The sequence below is a fragment of the Cyprinodon tularosa genome, unplaced genomic scaffold, assembly GCF_016077235.1.
Source record: "Cyprinodon tularosa strain WSP-4 unplaced genomic scaffold, ASM1607723v1 ctg186, whole genome shotgun sequence".
NCBI classification, from domain to species: Eukaryota; Metazoa; Chordata; class Actinopteri; order Cyprinodontiformes; family Cyprinodontidae; genus Cyprinodon; species Cyprinodon tularosa.
Window position 1 is genome coordinate 307,085 of NW_024038652.1, and position 17,287 is coordinate 324,371.

At 37.1% G+C, this 17,287-nt stretch overlaps 3 protein-coding genes across 11 annotated transcripts; 1 reads left to right on the forward strand and 2 right to left on the reverse strand.

The window, feature by feature from the left end:
- Window positions 1-328: 328 nt before the first annotated feature.
- On the reverse strand, window positions 329-4,346 carry cnep1r1 (CTD nuclear envelope phosphatase 1 regulatory subunit 1). Its single transcript, XM_038282621.1, has 6 exons — window positions 4,195-4,346; window positions 3,666-3,737; window positions 1,909-1,982; window positions 918-1,027; window positions 777-831; window positions 329-690 (listed from the first exon to the last, which is right to left on the reverse strand). Exons 1-6 carry the CDS (start codon window positions 4,217-4,219, stop codon window positions 649-651), a joined length of 378 nt encoding a protein of 125 aa, XP_038138549.1. The 5' UTR covers window positions 4,220-4,346; the 3' UTR covers window positions 329-648.
- Window positions 4,347-4,909: 563 nt separating this feature from the next.
- si:dkey-78a14.4 (arylamine N-acetyltransferase, pineal gland isozyme NAT-10) lies at window positions 4,910-11,729 on the reverse strand. Of its 5 annotated transcripts, none has more exons than XM_038282596.1 (3): window positions 11,578-11,729; window positions 8,138-8,389; window positions 4,910-5,727 (listed from the first exon to the last, which is right to left on the reverse strand). In XM_038282596.1, exons 1-3 carry the CDS (start codon window positions 11,591-11,593, stop codon window positions 4,925-4,927), a joined length of 1,071 nt encoding a protein of 356 aa, XP_038138524.1. In that variant the 5' UTR covers window positions 11,594-11,729; the 3' UTR covers window positions 4,910-4,924. The 5 variants fall into 5 exon arrangements, with proteins under 5 accessions (XP_038138524.1, XP_038138527.1, XP_038138523.1 ...); XM_038282599.1 differs by lacking the exon at window positions 11,578-11,729 and adding an exon at window positions 8,553-8,850; XM_038282595.1 differs by lacking the exon at window positions 8,138-8,389 and having other exon boundaries at window positions 4,910-5,979; window positions 11,578-11,714.
- On the forward strand, window positions 7,762-16,973 carry sdr42e1 (short chain dehydrogenase/reductase family 42E, member 1). Of its 5 annotated transcripts, XM_038282594.1 has the most exons (4): window positions 7,762-8,063; window positions 10,010-10,011; window positions 14,144-14,224; window positions 14,470-16,973. In XM_038282594.1, the coding sequence occupies exons 1-4, from the start codon at window positions 7,782-7,784 to the stop codon at window positions 15,569-15,571; spliced, it is 1,467 nt and encodes a 488-aa protein (XP_038138522.1). In that variant the 5' UTR covers window positions 7,762-7,781; the 3' UTR covers window positions 15,572-16,973. The 5 variants fall into 5 exon arrangements, with proteins under 5 accessions (XP_038138522.1, XP_038138518.1, XP_038138519.1 ...); XM_038282590.1 differs by lacking the exons at window positions 7,762-8,063; window positions 10,010-10,011 and adding an exon at window positions 11,975-12,122; XM_038282591.1 differs by lacking the exons at window positions 7,762-8,063; window positions 10,010-10,011 and adding an exon at window positions 11,984-12,129.
- Window positions 16,974-17,287: the final 314 nt, after the last annotated feature.

A 17,287-nucleotide genomic window follows, 5' to 3' on the forward strand; every position in this document is an offset into this window, starting at 1 on the left:
GCCATGTTGTGAGTGGCAGGTTATCATGACGAAAAAAAACACATTTTTTAAAGTAGAAGAAAAACGGTGTGGAATTATTTTTCATTTTATTCCCGAACGGTTATTCTTGTAACTGAGTAAATAGTTACGCATCTCAGTTTAAGTAAATACAGTTATGCTAGTATGCTAATTACACACAATTATGCTAAAATAGCATCATATTCTGGTGTTAAAAAAATGAATATAGTCTGCAAATCTAAATGCAGTGCTCTAAAAAGTAACTTTATAAACTTCTGTTTTTTATTTAAATATTGTTTAGATATAACCTGAGAAAACACAAGACAAGGAATAAGGAAATTCCACACTCTGTGTGTTTATTAGGTAAATAAATTTAAAAATAGAAACATTTAGATAAAATACATGCTCGACTTCAAAAAAACAAAAAACATCTAAACTCAAAAATGTAAAATACATCAAGGGTTGTGTGAGATCAGGAGCTTCAGTAATATCGCGGCCAAACTTCTTTTTTTTAAAAACCCTTTCGGTCCGTTTCTTCATTCTAAATGATCACGATGATGAAATCTTCTTCACCGTCCTCTCGCTGATGCTCAGACGCCTCAAAGGACGGTCATCCATTGATGAAAACCACCAGAGCGTCCTGAGCGGTAGTTACTGAATGTTTGGTCGAGGTTTGAGAATGAGTTTTCCCGTCTGTCAAGAAATTTCAATACAATATTAGGCAAAAAATGCAAACACTTAACCCAAATTATAGATTTCCCAGGGATTGACAAGCTTACATCATCACAGGACATGTTGTATTCTGCTAAAACTGTGCGGCAGCGGGCAGCAATTCTGAAGAAACGGGAGTCAAAGAAAAAAAAAAAATCAACCTGTAATATTTTAAAAACATTATTTTCACTGGCGCAGAAAAAGGATACATCGAGGGTGCTACCACCCGTTTATGTATCCCAGCAAAGAAGAGGGCTATTAGGGTGATGCAGCTGATGGTGAAGAAGGGATGATTCCAAAGTGATGACAAAAAAGAAACCTGCAAGACAAGAAGGGAGAGAAGCAGCATTTGGAAGGATGATTTAGATTAACGCTGAAATCTTATATGGTTAGGTAAAAAAGATCCACTATAAAATAGCTTAAAGTTATTTGCATATTGACCCCTTTTCACTTGATAATCATTGTGACGTATTTTGTGGGCAGGGCATAGCTGGAGGCAGACAGATGCCACTGAACAGTGAATTGCAAGATTATTTAGCTTTTTTTTTCGGATATGAAGTGTGCCATGCATATGAAAGAAATTTTAATGATATGTTCCTGTCCAGTTAGCTCGTTTTATTGCATGTAACCACAGCTGATGTCCGTTTTTGCGACTGGCTGTAGCAGCAGGTATACCGTAAAATTTTAAGTTGCCTACAGTCTGTTTATCCAGGCAACCAACAACACAATAAGATGACATTTTGTAGCCGACCTGGTAGTGGTTTGTAGTTGCTACCTCCAGTTGTCGGTTTATTGTTCCTCTAACAATCTCATGGGACCTTGATGTCAACAGAAAAAAGGATTGATTTTAAATTCATAAATCAAGGCTTAAAGGAGCATGGCTTAAATATAAAGGTGAAAGTTTTGCCTGTCTGGGGACAACTTGAAATAAAGACTTTTGTGAATTAGTGTTTAGAGTCCTGTTGTCTTATAATAAATCACCTCTCATGAACTGACTAATGGAGCGGTACATACAGGGAGGCTCGTTTTACACGTCGGGCAATTGTAAGGGCATGTATGGGAAAGAAAAAAGTAATATTTAGTCTTTACACTTGGAAAAAGCTCCTTTAAGTATTGCAAACTAATGTTTTTTAATTGTTGCGAGAAGCAGCTGTGAAAATGTATTCCTGAATTAAGCTTTCTTCTCTTGGTAACACAAACCTTTTGAGTGTCTGGGTCTATCAACCAGTTCCAAGCCCCTGTGGCTGTGCAAACAGACACGACTATCAAAATCACTGGGAAAAAGAAAAACAAAAAAACAACCAGGTTAGAACATTGCACCGTAGAGTTTATTGCTGATCGGCTGCAAGTGTTTTAGTGATGCACCACCACCTGACGGTTCATTAAATGATAAATACAAAGCAGGAGCCATTCCACTACATGGGATTATAATTTAAATAGAATGAAACCAATCAAGGCTTCGTGGTCCAGATTTTTTTTTTTTTATTAATATGTCTTTAAATACACATTAACATGAATCCAACACACTGTAGTAAAAAGATAAATGGAGGCAGATGTCTTTCAGTCATCAATGAACACATTCAGCAACCCACAAGATCTCTTTTAAACTGGGCACCGTTTCGTTCACAACACCTGCCCCATCAACCAGGAATCAGAATCAGAAATATTTTAATAATCTCAGGGAGAAATTACTTTAGTTACATTACTTCATCTGTAATATAGTGACTATGGGACCAGTTTGATAGAACACTATTTCATACAATAGATATAATTAGGTTTTCCCCCTCCATCTCACCATCAGGTTAGGGGTTCTTTGCCTGGAAAACATTGAAGACCCCTGCCCTAAGGTAAACATTTGAACAACTTAAATCTATAAAAAATATATTTTTTACAGGTTTTAATGTAAAATAAAGCACATAAATCCCATTAGAATTTTGTTTTGTTTTTTTTAAATCTCCATCAGCATTTATAATACCGGTATTTGTATCAATTGAAAGGCTTTTAAAGGTCATTATAAGCTAAACCAGTTTTGAAAACTAGTTTACATTTGAGGCGTCATCCAATTTTCAAAATATGATTTATAAAACCATCCAGTATGGATGTGAGCATCAGGGTTTAAACTAGGCTTGTCCCGATCGGGACGCCGATATTGGCAAAAAAATGCGTATCGGCAAAGCATGTAACATGCCGATCCAGACTGCCGATCCAGTTTTAAAAAAAAATCCGTTCCGTATTTTCCAGTTTCGCCGATTGAAACGATCCATTCCACTATTTTGCGCCAGTGTTCCCCTGTTTTGCATTTTTATTAAAACTTACAGTAATACTTGCACCTTTAACTGTTTACGGTTTTACTGCTCACTGTGCAATTTCAGATTGCTATTCATAATTTTGTCCAGTTTGTGTTTATCTCTTAATAAACAGATAAGTTTGTTGTTACCAAGCATTGTGTTTTATTCAATCTCACCTAATTTAGCTGGCTAGATGTTATCAAGAGTACTAAAACCCTTTTCAACATGAGTCTTACAACTAAGGCTAAATACTTTAACTTAAACTTAAATACATGCTCGGATAGGCTGGTATCGGCCAGTATCGGTATCGGATCGGAAGTCCAAAAACAATATCGGTATCGGATCGGAAGTGCAAAAACCTGGATCGGGACATCTCTAGTTTAAACAAATATGGTTGCAGGAAACATGTTAGTACAGAACCGCTCCTAATGACTAAAGGCAGACCCATCTACTCTTCAACACTCCCAAAGTAGCAGAATATTTACCTTTCTAATCCCCTGTTCCTCTAAAGGTGACTAGATCTTGGCACAATCCCCCCCATTTGGGGGGTCTTTTTCTACTAATATTTTTGGTTAATTGTAGAAAGTGATTAATAGAAATAGGAAGCCATTGCTTTGAAAGTCCCTTCCCACCCTGACAGACCTCAGGTCAGTAATAACAGGTACTCACTTCTCCACCTGCCTGTTGCAGGTTGTAAACATGAGACATATTCGGTCAGCCTTCTCTCAAACGCCTTCAGGTCTGTTGAATGAAGGGACACATTAAAAACCGTTATAGTGAGCATCGATGATGTAGGGACTTAAATCTTTTATTTATATGACTGTAAGGCAACAGGAACTTTGCTATCATGCACAAATAAAAGTATTCAGTTTAGCACAATTTTATTTCTTTTTTTTAAGCTTAAACAGCACACAACTTAAATGTTTTTATCAAAACAAATCTCCCACTTTTTTGCTTGTATCACAGAACAGATGTTAAAATATGCAAATGTCAACTAAAAGGGAAACGACAGAAAAATTCCACGCAAGGCTAGCAAGTATGCTAATAAAACTAGCAACTCCTCATGCCGGGTTTCCATCTTGACAAGAAAATTAATGTATTTTTTCTTTTTTATTTATTTCTTATACATAAAACACAGTAGGAAGCTTAAAGGGGTTACAAATCAAGGTGAAAATAACCCGCTTTAATTGTTTGTTACCTTCGGCCTGCTCCAAGGAATTCATCTCTGTCTCGCCAAGAAGCTACTCGTTGTTTGGTTATGCCTCTGTTTCCTCTAACATGAAGGACGGGCTTTCTGACCAATCAGAATTGGGTAAATCCCCAACTATAAACTGATTGGATGAAAAGCTTTTAAAGGGCGGGACCAAACGCAGATATTCTGCCCTGACTTGTAATATCTACACATGAACAGCAGATGGCGCTGTATAGTGCTAAATTAAATCTCAGACTTTAATGCCCGATTTTCCTTTGATTTGTATTTTTCGAACTTTGTACACTTTCAAGGAAAATAAGAGGTTATTCATTCAAAATGCTGTCGTAGGAGAAAAAAATAAAGCTTTCAACCATCTTTTGTGCTCATAGGTAATTATATTTTTTCTTCCTTTTCACTGAAATTCTTTGGAAAACAGATATTGTAATTTGAACGAATTTTGCTTGTTTTGGTACTGGTAATATTTGAACTTGGTAAAACATTTTAGTTTTCTTTGTATATATATATATATTCACCATCTACCGTTTATATTTGACAAATATCATGGTAAATTAATTGCTTTTTATAATTTTTTTTTATAAGTAAATATATTTGCACTTACATTTTCTCTGTAAACAATAACACTAACTAAATATTTTTTCCTTAATAATTTAAACTAAAATATTCAAACTATATATCTTTGAGAAGCGTAAAGACATATGTCACGTGGACAAATTCATCAAAGGAGGAAATAATTAACTTGTTTGGATTTAATTTTCTTTATTGATAAAAAAAACAAGACTTTGAATTGACATTTTGATGATTGATATTTTGAATAAAAACAAAGGATGAACATCTGATTAAATGCAGCTTGTATATTATCAAACAAGTCATTAAAAAGTATTCTAGTTATTTTCGAAAGTGTGTAGCATGCTTTTTTGTTTGCAGGCTTCATCTTCTTCTGCAGCCTTAAATGAAACTGTTCCTTCAGGACTTGATCGAGCTCATCCTCAGTAATGTCTCTTATATCAAAGACATCCACCCCTTCTTCTGGTTTGTAGGTGACCTCGCTGTAGGTCCAGCCAATCAGAGCTTTGAATCCTGAAGGCGTTTGCAGGGAGCAGATGGACTTATTGATGAACAAAGAGGTTGGATCGGTTTGAAGAGCTTGGTTTGTTTCTGTGAAATTGTGTGCTTCTCTGGGCTCCAGGGTGAAGCAGTATATCTGATATGTTTGCATCCTGTTCACCAGGCCGGAAGATGAAAATTCTGGATTCAGAACCTCTGGTTTCCTTCCTGTCTTCTCCAGGTTCCAGTTGTCCCCCTTGTTGATAAGGCGAAACACCCCTGCTGCCTGCGGTTGGTCCTTTCCAGAGACAATCTCCAGCGGTTCCCATATCTGGGAAGACACCCCAAAGTTTACATCAGCTATATAAGCCTTCCCGTCAATTTGAACCATGTTGACAAGATGACCCTCCCTAGGTGAAAAGTCGTTGGTGGTGCTGTTAAAAACTCTAGCACCCAGCGTAGTGACGTTGAAGCCTATTTCTCTCAGCACCCATCCAAACAGGGAGTTGTTCTCAAGGCACCAGCCTCCACGGCTGCTCCTCACCAGCTTATTAAAAATAACCTCCAGGTCAATGGTGTTCCACTCGCCACAGTGAATGCTGAGGTTTTCAAAAGGAATCGACATGATGTGGAGCCGGTGGATCAATGTCAAGGTTTCAAGATCCGGTTTATCACGAGGGCCTTGGAAGCCTATCCTTTGGAAGTACTCGTCCAGATTCATTTCACCTGGAAAACGTAGGAAATTACATTTATCCATTAGGTCCATTTTTACTTGCCTTTTAAAAATGTGCCTAAAGCCTGCTCAATAGCAAAAGAAAAACCTGAAAACCACCGAAAATAAATGCAAACAATAATAAAAAATTTTAAAAAGAAGAAGCTATTCAATCTTACCTCAGTCAAGAAGTCAAAACTACAAAAAAGCTTCGGACTCGTGAAGATTTAATATCTGTTTGGATAAGCTGGTTGTTTGCCAAGTCATGTGAGAGTGTTTGACAGAGTAAACAGTTAGCGCACAAGAACGGTTGCAAGAACGGCAGCACACCTTGACCTGCAGGTTTACTAAAGCTCCAGACTTTAGACTCTACAAAACTTTCCACATTCCAATTGGATCATAGTCCAGGGGTGCATTGAGAAGCTAAATCTATAAAAACGTGAAACTCATACGACATACAGTCATTTCATTCAGATATTTATTTAATCTGTTCATTTCCTACTGATTATTGGAAGAAAAATCTGTATGACGAAAGCAATAAAAAGGAACACAGCAGAGTCACTGACAATCTTTAAAATCTTTGTGATTCTGCTATCTGTGAAAGATGCTATACAATTCAGTTTTTCTTATCTACCTTCTTACAAAAGCAGGGTAAGATACAAAAGGTCATTTCAAAAGAAGCTGGCTTTGCAAAAAGATTTATTTATTGCTAAATTTTTTTAGAAAGTTTGGTGCAAGGAAAAAAATCTGGTCGAGAGGAAAAAGTGCTGCTTTACAGCCACTAAAAACAGCTAAGAAATTTGATTTAATGACCTTTGTATAAGTATGCTTTACACAGCAGCTAACTCCTGACTCTGAAGAGAATATATGGTGTGTTTAAGATGAGTCTTATACACTGTATTAATCCACTCAAGGAATTTAGGACAAAAGAAAAGTTTTACAAAGTGATTATGATTTCAAAACAAATCAAAACGTGAAATAAAACATTGCTAGAAAGAGATTTAAAGAGGAGTTATACACATAATTGGAACATTAACATCACTGCCTTTTTAATGCTAGTTTTATCTAGACAAACTGTTTACATTTTGCTTCCAAACTTTAGGAAAATACTTGAAATACAAAGCTATAAGTGCAAACACATAAGACTGTTGTTGGCCCAAATGATTAGAGGTTAGCATGGTTTTAGTAGTCTTCACGATAATAAAAATACAAAGTGAACGTCCCGACATGGTAATACTGTATGGGTATAATATTAAAGAAATGCCTACTAAACAAGGAGGTCCTCTTCATTACAGGAGAAGAATAAAATCTGTTAAATTGTGCATCCGTCACATGCATTTCCACTTAAAATTTGAAACAAGAATTTTAAATAACGCAAAATATATGAGTATATTTCAAACAGTGAACCTTGTTTTAAACATATTTAATACTTAAGTCATTTTACATTGCTTCTAAGTAGAGTTAGAGTTTGTATCTATTGTATAACATATAACTTGGTGGAAATGTTGAGTTAAAGGTTTCCCTACTTCTCCGGAGTGTTTTTTTATCAAAGAGTGTAAAATGTTTTGTTGCATACAGGCTTTAGTTTGTTCTGAAGCTTCACATTAAAATGTTCCCATAGAACTTTATCAATCTCATCATCTGCTACGTTCCTCATGTCCAAGACATCCACCCCTTCCTCTGGCTTGTAGGTGACCTCGCTGTAAGTCCAGCCAATCAGAGCTTTGAATCCTGAAGGCGTTTGCAGGGAGCAGATGGACTTGTTGGTGAAGAGGGAGGCGGGGTCTCTCTGGAGTCTCTGGCTTTTATCGGTGAAATGATCGCCCTGTCGAGGCTCCAGGGTGAAACAGTAGATCTGCTTCGTCTCCTTCCTGTTTACCAGGCTGGATTTGTGAAATTCTGGATTCAGAACCTCTGGTTTCCTTCCTGTCTTCTCCAGCATCCAGATGTCCCCCTTATTGATAAGATGAAACACCCCTGCTGCCTGCGGTTGGTCCTTTCCAGAAATGAGCTCCAATGGCTCCCGTATCTGGGAAGACACTCCAAAGCTAACATCAGCTATATAAGCCTTCCCGTCAATGATAACTTTGTGAATGAGGTGAGAATCTAGAGCACCAAAGTCATTGATGATACTGTTGAAAGCTCTGGAGCTCAGCGTTGTCGCATCAAAGCCCATTTCTCTCAGCATCCATCCAAACAGGGAGTTGTTCTCAAGGCACCAGCCTCCACGGCTGCTCCTCACCAGCTTATTGAAAATAACCTCCAGGTCCATGGTGATCCACTCGCCACAGTGAATGCTGAGGTTTTCAAAAGGAATCGACATGACGTGCAGCTGGTGGATCGATGTCAAGGTTTCAAGATCCGCTTTATCATGAGGGCCTTGGAAGCCTATCCTTTGAAAGTACTCGTCCAGATTCATTTCACCTGGAAAACGTAGGAAATTACATTTATCCATTAGGTCCATTTTTACTTGCCTTTTAAAAATGTGCCTAAAGCCTGCTCAATAGCAAAAGAAAAATATGAAATCCTCCAAAATAAATACAAGCAATAATAAAAGAAAGAAAAAGAAGAAGCTATTCAATCTTACCTCAGTCAAACAATCAAAACTACAGAAAAACTTCAGATTCGTAAAGATTTAATATCTGACAACGTTTGGATAAGCTGGTTGTTTGCCAAGTCATGTGAGAGTGTCTGACAGAGTAAACAGTTAGCGCACAAGAACGGTTGCAAGAACGGCAGCACACCTTGACCTGCAGGTTTACTAAGGCTGCAGACTTTAGACTCTACAAAACTTTCCACATTCCAATTGGATCATAGTCCAGGGGTGCATTGAGAAGCTAAATCTATAAAAACGTGAAACTCATACGACATACAGTCATTTCATTCAGATATTTATTTCATCTGTTCATTTCCTACTGATTATTGGAAGAAAAGTCTGTATGACGAAAGCAATAAAAAGGAACACAGCAGAGTCACTGACAATCTTTAAAATCTTTGTGATTCTGCTATCTGTGAAAGATGCTATACAATTCAGTTTTTCTTATCTACCTTCTTACAAAAGCAGGGTAAGATACAAAAGGTCATTTCAAAAGAAGCTGGCTTTGCAAAAAGATTTATTTATTGCTAATTTTTTTAGAAAGTTTGGTGCAAGGAAAAAAATCTGGTCGAGAGGAAAAAGTGCTGCTTTACAGCCACTAAAAACAGCTAAGAAATTTGATTTAATGACCTTTGTATAAGTATGCTTTACACAGCAGCTAACTCCTGACTCTATGGTGTGTTTAAGAGGAGTCTAGTACACTGTATTAATCCACTCAAGGAATTTGGGAGAAAAGTTTTATAAAGTGATTATATTTTCAAATCAAACTGAAATCAAAACATGTAAAATAAAACATTGCTAGAAAAGGATTTAAAGAGGAGTTATACACAAATTTGGAACATTAACATCACTGCCTTTTTAATACTAGTTTTATCTAGAAAAACTTTACATTTTGCTTCCAAACTTTAGGAAAACACTTGAAATACAAAGCTATAAGTGCAAACACATAAGACTGTTGTTGGCCAAAATGATTAGAGGTTAGCATGGTTTTAGTAGTCTTCACGATAATAAAAATAAAAAGTGAACGTCCCGACATGGTAATACTGTATGGATACAATATTAAAGAAACTCTCAAAAAGAAATGCCTACTAAACAAGGAAGTCCTCTTCATTACAGGAGAAATATAAAATCTGTTAAATTGTGCATCCGTTACATGCATTTACACTTGAAATTTGAAAAAAGAAATTTAAATAAGGCAAAATATATGAGTATATTTCAAACAGTGAACCTTGTTTTAAACATATTTAGTACTTCAGTCATTTTACATTGCTTTTAAGTCGAGTTAGAGTTTGTATCTAGGTTTCAAGATCCGCTTTATCATGAGGGCCTTGGAAGCCAATCCTTTGGAAGTACTCGTCCAAATTCATCCCACCTGGAAAAATCAGGGTATTTATGCATTTATAAGAACAACATTCTGACAGGGTTCTGTGTGTGTTCTTTGTTTATAGATGTTGGAGCCTGGCATGTTTTTCAGTGTAGTCCTGTTTCTCTCACTGTGACTAACTGGATGTGCTCTCTTTCCTCCTCTGACATGGGAGCTGGCTCGGAGCTCGTCTCCCTGGCAGTGTGTTTCCTGGACGGGGCCGCCTGTGGAGCTGGTTTACAGCTGCCTTTTGTATCTCTGCTTCTTTCTGTATTTCTGCTTCTGTCTCCTTGAATCCCAATCAGCCTCGGGAGATGGCCACTCACACAGAGCCAAGTTTCTTCCTGTTAAAAGGGAGGTTTTCCTCTCCACTGTCGCTACAAGCATGCTTAGTGAGAGGGATTGCATTCGTGTCAATGAGTCGATGCAATCAACTGGTTTTCCTTATATAGAAAACTTTGAATGAAACAGATCCAAAGGACCTATCAGTAACCATTTCTGTTCCAGCGCATATCATCATTAGAACTTCTCTGTGTATTATGTCTTCAGTACAGGGGCCACAACAAGGGTCATAACATGATCGTCGGCCCCTTTCTAGAACCGCCCATGGCCTTGAGATAAAATGTGTTGTGACTTCGCGCTATATAAATAAACTGAACTGAATGTCCTTTTAGTCTTTTAGGTTGAATACATGTGCATGCCACACTTTACTTTGTAGCAAAATCATCTTGAAAACACTGCATCTTTCCCTTAAATGTGTCGAGATATAACATTTAAAGAAAATTCAATTAAATGTTATTGTTATTTTTTACGGAGCCCCTCTGATGACATGGTCAAAAAAAAATTTTAATTGTGGCCACGAAGTAGTATTTCGCGGCCACGCAATAAGTTTATCGTGCGCACGAAATACTATTTTGTGGCCACGCAATAAGTTTAACGTGCGCACGAAATACTTATTAATAATATTAATATCATTCCTTGACAACTGGGTAAGCAAATCGAGCGCGCCTTCTCTAAGGTCTAAGGCGCGCTCGATTTGCTTACCCAGTCGGTCTCCGCCAGTCACGTGACATTTGTTGCTAAGACGCTATTTTAGGTGGAAAAGGCGTAGTGTAAACAACCGGAGCAATGCTAAACGAAGGACCAAAGGCCCGTTTACATAGCAGCCTGTCCAAGATAAGTCATTACAGTTAACATAAGCCTGAAAACAGGGGCGGATTTATTGATATTAATAAGTATTTCGTGCGGACGTTAAACTTATTGCGTGGCCACGAAGTAGTATTTCGCGCGCACGTTATACTTATTGCGTGGCCGCGAAATACTACTTCGTGCGCACGAAATACTACTTCGTGCGCACGAAATACTACTTCGTGGCCACAATTAAACATTTTTTTTGACCATGTCATCAGAGGGGCTCCGTAATTTTTGGCTACGCCCTGAAAACAATTATTCCGAGTGGATATTTCATAAAAAAATAAATAAATAACAAAAAAGTTTAATAAAGCATTATAGCTCCATGTGCTGCAAACATCCGGTTACAGCTGGACTTGAAGTGTAAAACTAGAACTGTAATCATTATGTAACCGAAGTAAAACTCCAATGCCTCGTCGATTTTGGAAAGACTTTGTCCGGAGTTTTAAAATGACCTCTTACCTGCAGAAGATGACATAACAACAGTCAGCTTAGGGAGTGTTTTCGCTGTCTGCAGCTGATAAGACTCGGATCTTTGGAGCTGCCGCCGTGTACGTTACAAGCGGTTAGTAACAGCTTGATTCACACCACTAGATGGCGCTGCTGGTGGAAGAAAAAATATATATATATTGTTCTGTATCCGTCACATATAATTTATAGGTAAATAATTACGAAGCTCTAATTACTAGTTATTAGCAACTCGTTAAACACACATTTTGGTGCTTCCTTAACTTGGAAAAATAGATTCTAAGTATGGCAGTCTTGATTATGAAATTAAGCTAGCCACTCCCAATATGGCGAACGAGCTGACGTAACCTTTTTACTGGCCAATGGAAGCGTCTACTCCTCCTACGTCAGTGCAATAACAGAACGTGAATACGTAACAAACCGGACAGAAGTACACGGAAGTAGCTGTCGGACTGCTGTGTTCAGCGAGTACAAGTAAAGTGGACGTTTTTCCTCGTTCTGTACACGTTAGTGAGGAGGTGGGAGCCACCGATTAACAAGTGAGCGGTCAGAAACTCCTGTTACAACCATATAGTTGACTTATAGTAGGGTGCTGGTCACGACTTTTATTATTATAAATCTTTATCATTATGATCTGCTGAAAAACATTTTCTTGCAGTATGAATAGCCCCTGATTTTCTATGTTATTTTACTTTTTCCGATTATGACGTCACAATCCGAGGAAACCTAAATCTCACGCAAATGTGCAAAGGTTTTCCTAAACGTGTGTAAAAAAGAAAAAAAGTATTTTCTAGATCAAAATCAAACTATCTGATATGAACTATTAAAACACAACGTACAATCAAAGTTAACAGAAGCAAAGCTAAACATGACATTCTTATCAGATTTATTTTTATATTAAAATCAATGAGAAAAGTTTACAGAAGTGCTTCACAAATAAGACAACCAAACAATAGAATAAATACAGGACAAAACAACAAGGGATGAAGTAACACTGAGGTGTAAAAGATATCTAGGGCGAAAAAATACTCATGTTTATTACTAAAGTAAAAGTGGGAATCCTGCTGTATAAAAACACTTTTGTAGAACCTGGAGGACCAACTTAAGCTTTTTTCAATTAAAAGTGTAAAAGTACAGTTTTTAAAACTGCTTGAAGTATAAAAGTAATGCAGGAAAAATGTTAAGGACAAAAGCTTTACTGCACTACCCTATTAAAGGAACATTTTACAATCCTGAATGATAACTTCCTAGACGTAATTTTCTTAGTTTAATAACTAATGGTAACAGTGTCAAATTTAACTTTGGATCATCATGGAAAACTATTCATTCTGGTACTTGGTGAACAACAAGTTGGGGCAGCACCGAGTCCAACCACAAAGAAATTAATTGTCTGAATGGAACTAGTTATTTTGATGCTTTTTATACATTTTTAAATATCAACAGGCCATGATTAAAATAATCTTAAATTAATCAAAACTAACAAGTCTATTTTTAAAATGTAAGGAGAAGAAAGTAGAGATAATTGCAAAAAAAAGTAAGAAGTAGGAGTAAAAACGGTTCTAAAAAATAATCACTCCAGTAAATTAGACAAATTTTCTACTTAAGTAACGTAACAAAGTATTTGTATGTTGATACTTGACACCTCTGGGTGTTACACTCTTCTAGTAAATTTGAAATATTATGGATTCCTCACGTTAGTCATGGATAAAATATGACAAAAGCTACAAAATAGATATATGAATATAAATATCCATCTATATAAATACCCATGTATACACCCTGTGCAATAACCCTGTATAATAATCCTATAAATAAAATAAAATAAGCTGTCATATGTGGAGTCGGTGTATATACTGTATATAACCCATGCACCTTTTTCTTCCTTTGGCACATTCTTCTCTTTTGACAATTTGAGCTGATGTAATGAGTACATTTCACCTGAATAAAGTCAATCATTCAATCAATCAAAATGGATGGAAGTGAACCAGAGGACCCCAAAACTGCAGATATAAAATAGATGAGCAGGCAAACACTGGTCTGCCAAATATAAAACAGAAATAAGGGCTTTAAGTGAATACCTACTTGCTTTTAACTCAATACCAAATAATTAAATCAAAAGCTGCTGATAAATCTAAATAGACTTAAACACTAGAAATTACTCTGCCAAGTGTTGAAAAATGGTCGTTAATGCTGTAAACACCGATAGCTTGGTGCTGTGTTATGACTTCAAACTCTAAATGAATATATAAAGATTATATATTTTCTAAAATTTAAAGCTATTTTTACTTTGATAATGATCTGTTTTTTTAAAGGAGCCGTTTAATTCAGTTATGTGTCAATGAGTGTGACAGGGCAAAAATGAAAAAAAAATAGGACAACTTTTTTAAATCTTTTGAAATATGCAGCAAAACCCATGAAAACGACCCAAGTTTTAAATTTAGAGGATTCAGAAAAGACAATACGTTTTTATTCAGTCCAATAGATTTATCGTTTCATAATTTCAATGTTTCTTTTTGTAATTATTTTTATCTTTGTCTTTAATCTACTCCTCAATGCACAGATTCTCTCTTGCGATGGAAAGCACACAAATGGACAAGAAGGTGTTCTTATTAACGGGAGGTTGTGGCTACTTTGGATTTCGGTAAAAACTGTTTTACATGTATTATTTATCAAAATGTTTCAGTTTGTGCTACTTACCTGATGCAGTTCTGCTTAATGATCACAAGGTGGTGCTGTCGTGTTAATTATCTGGGTGTTTTTTTTTTTTTCTCTTCTTTTGGATTCTTAGAATGGTGATTTTTTATATTCTTTATTGCTGTGTTTATTTAGATTAGATTATCTATGAGTTTCAGTGAGATTTATTTATTTTAAATTGTTTATTTTCAGCCTTGCATCTGCTCTGCATAAAAGAGGAGCCCGAACCGTTTTGTTCGACGCTGTTCGTCCAAGCCAAGAACTTCCTGAAGGCATGGTCTTCATGCAAGGAGATATACGTGACTATGCACAAGTTGAGAAGGCTGCGTTGGGTGTTGACTGCGTGTTCCACATCGCCTCTTATGGCATGTCTGGTAGGGAGCAGCTGAACAGACACCTGATCGAGGCGGTCAATGTTCAGGGCACCAAGAACATCCTGAGAGCCTGTGTGGAAAACGGAGTACCGAGACTGGTTTACACCAGCACTTTCAACGTGGTGTTCGGAGGCCAAGTGATAGAGAACGGCGACGAAAGCCTTCCTTATCTGCCGCTCCATCTTCATCCCGACCATTACTCCAGAACCAAGTCCTTGGCTGAGATGGCAGTGCTAAAGGCAAACGGAACAGCCCTGACTGGTAGCTCTGAGGTGCTGAGGACCTGCGCTCTGCGTCCAGCAGGTATCTATGGACCCGGTGAGCAGAGGCACCTCCCTAGAATAGTTAGCTACATAGAGAAGAGGATCTTTAGCTTTGTTTATGGCAGTCCCAGCAGCTTGGTGGAGTTTGTCCATGTGGATAACCTGGTGTCCGCTCACATGCTTGCTGCAGAGGCTCTGACTGCAGAGAAGCAGCACCGCTCTGCCGGCCAGGCATACTTCATTTCTGATGGGAAGCCTGTCAATAACTTTGAATTCTTCAGACCTCTGGTTGAAGGCTTGGGCTATCCTTTCCCCAAACTGCGCCTCCCCATCTCACTCATCTACCTGTTTGCCTTCCTCACTGAAATGATCCACCACATAATTGGTCCGCTCTACAACTTCCAGCCCCTGCTGACTCGCACAGAGGTTTATAAAACAGGCGTCACACATTATTTCAGCATGGCCAAAGCCAGAAAGGAGCTGGGATATGAGCCGCAGGAGCACAACCTGCAGGAGGTGGTTCAGTGGTTCAAGAGCAGAGGCCACGGGAGGAGATGTCAGAGTCCCTTCTTCTGGAGATTTATGCTCAACATCCTGTTTGTTTCTGCTTTTATTGCTGTGGTTCTGTCTTTTCTTCCTGTTGCTGGCAGCTGGTGAAAAGCCTGGCTTCATCCATCAATCCAAATGTATTTATACAGAACTTTTCACACAATCAGCTATGTGATCAGTGCTCCTGATCCTTCAAAAAATACTTCAATAGATGCTAGACGTTTTCAAATCTATTCGATCTAAAATGTTCTTTTTTGCACAAAAGCAGAAATTAACGAAGCATCTGCTTTGCAATATAATGGGACCAACCTGTCTTAGTTACTAATAAAACTTGTCCAAGACTATCTCTCTGTTTTAATCCTCCTAGAAGGGATAAGAACTCACAATTTTATGTTTTTTTTTACTGATTTATTATTATTAGAGATAGACCAATACCAACACAGATTATTTTGACATCAGCCTAACCGATCCCCGATGTTTACAATATTTTCTGGCAATTGTTGAAACCGATATTGCTATCGCATCCTCTGTTTAAATGACTATATAGTAATCAATATTAAACAGTTGTCAATATAATACAAATATTTTTTTAGTTTTTGTTTATAAATCAAAGAAAACATTAACAATAAATCAAAAATGGAGGGAGGTGAATGCATGCGCTTCATGCGTTTTCAAGGCATTGCTGCCTAATGCACTAATAAGTCAGCCAAGAAAGAAAAACAGATCAGCCGTCCTATACAATATGACGTCCGGGCAATATTAGCATTTTTTTGTCATGTTTCGGTATCGGTTGATTTGCATTGTTCGATTTACCAGTGCATTCAGCTTGCAAAGCCTTGAGATCATGTGAGGTGCAGATATTTTTGGTCCAACCATTGTTAGTGTTTTTTTCTTATACAAGTAAAATTTGTTAATAAAGATTTCTTTTCCTTTATAGTCAGACTCATGTGGCATTTGTTTTGGTGGTGCCTTTTTTGTTGTGTAAATAGAAGAAGAGAAATCCAAAATGGCTGCACGTATCAGGGTTCAGTTAGACAGAAAAATAATCGCCATCAGGCTTGAAAAAAACCCCTGCATCGGTCAATCTCTAATACACTTTTAAAGTATCATTAGAAAAAAAATATATTCTGCTAACTGTGTTCATTCATTCAAGAGTTTTATTTTTTAAGCCAACTCAGGAAATAAAATGTTTTTATGTGAAAAAAAAATACAGTTGGGTTTAGATTTTGGAGGTTTCCTCCTCAGCTGTGTTCTTTAAACAGATTACTGTTTTATAAATTGGCCTTAAATGACCTACTAACTTTGGTTGTACTGTATAAGAATCTGTTGTTAAATTTCATTGTATATAATTTGATATGACTCAGTCTCTATGACGAATTGTAATGAAGTGTTTTTATCTTAATTAAGACCTAATTGGATTTTATACATCTGCGGATGAATAGAGCCTCTTTATAAAGTTGCCTTATATGTTGTAATGTAGTCCTATATAAATAAACCAAATTCAACAGTTTGAAGTATTTCAGTTTAAATCTTTTAATGTATGCTCAAATACCTTAATTAAATTGGCAATGTGTCTAATTTAATTTCCATGGTAATGTTCTAGTAGTTGTTCAGTAGAAATTTAGAGACAACAGAGTGCTGCTTACACGCATGTTAGTAGGAAAGTTGAGTGGAAGGAAAAAACATGCTTAAAGAGTTGCACTCACCAGAAGATTCTGAAGCAAAGTCATTTAACTGGTTTCATGAGGCTTTGACAGCAAATTGGAATCTGAGTTAAAGAACACCTGAGACTGAGATACTTTGGCATTTATTGTGTTAAGTCGC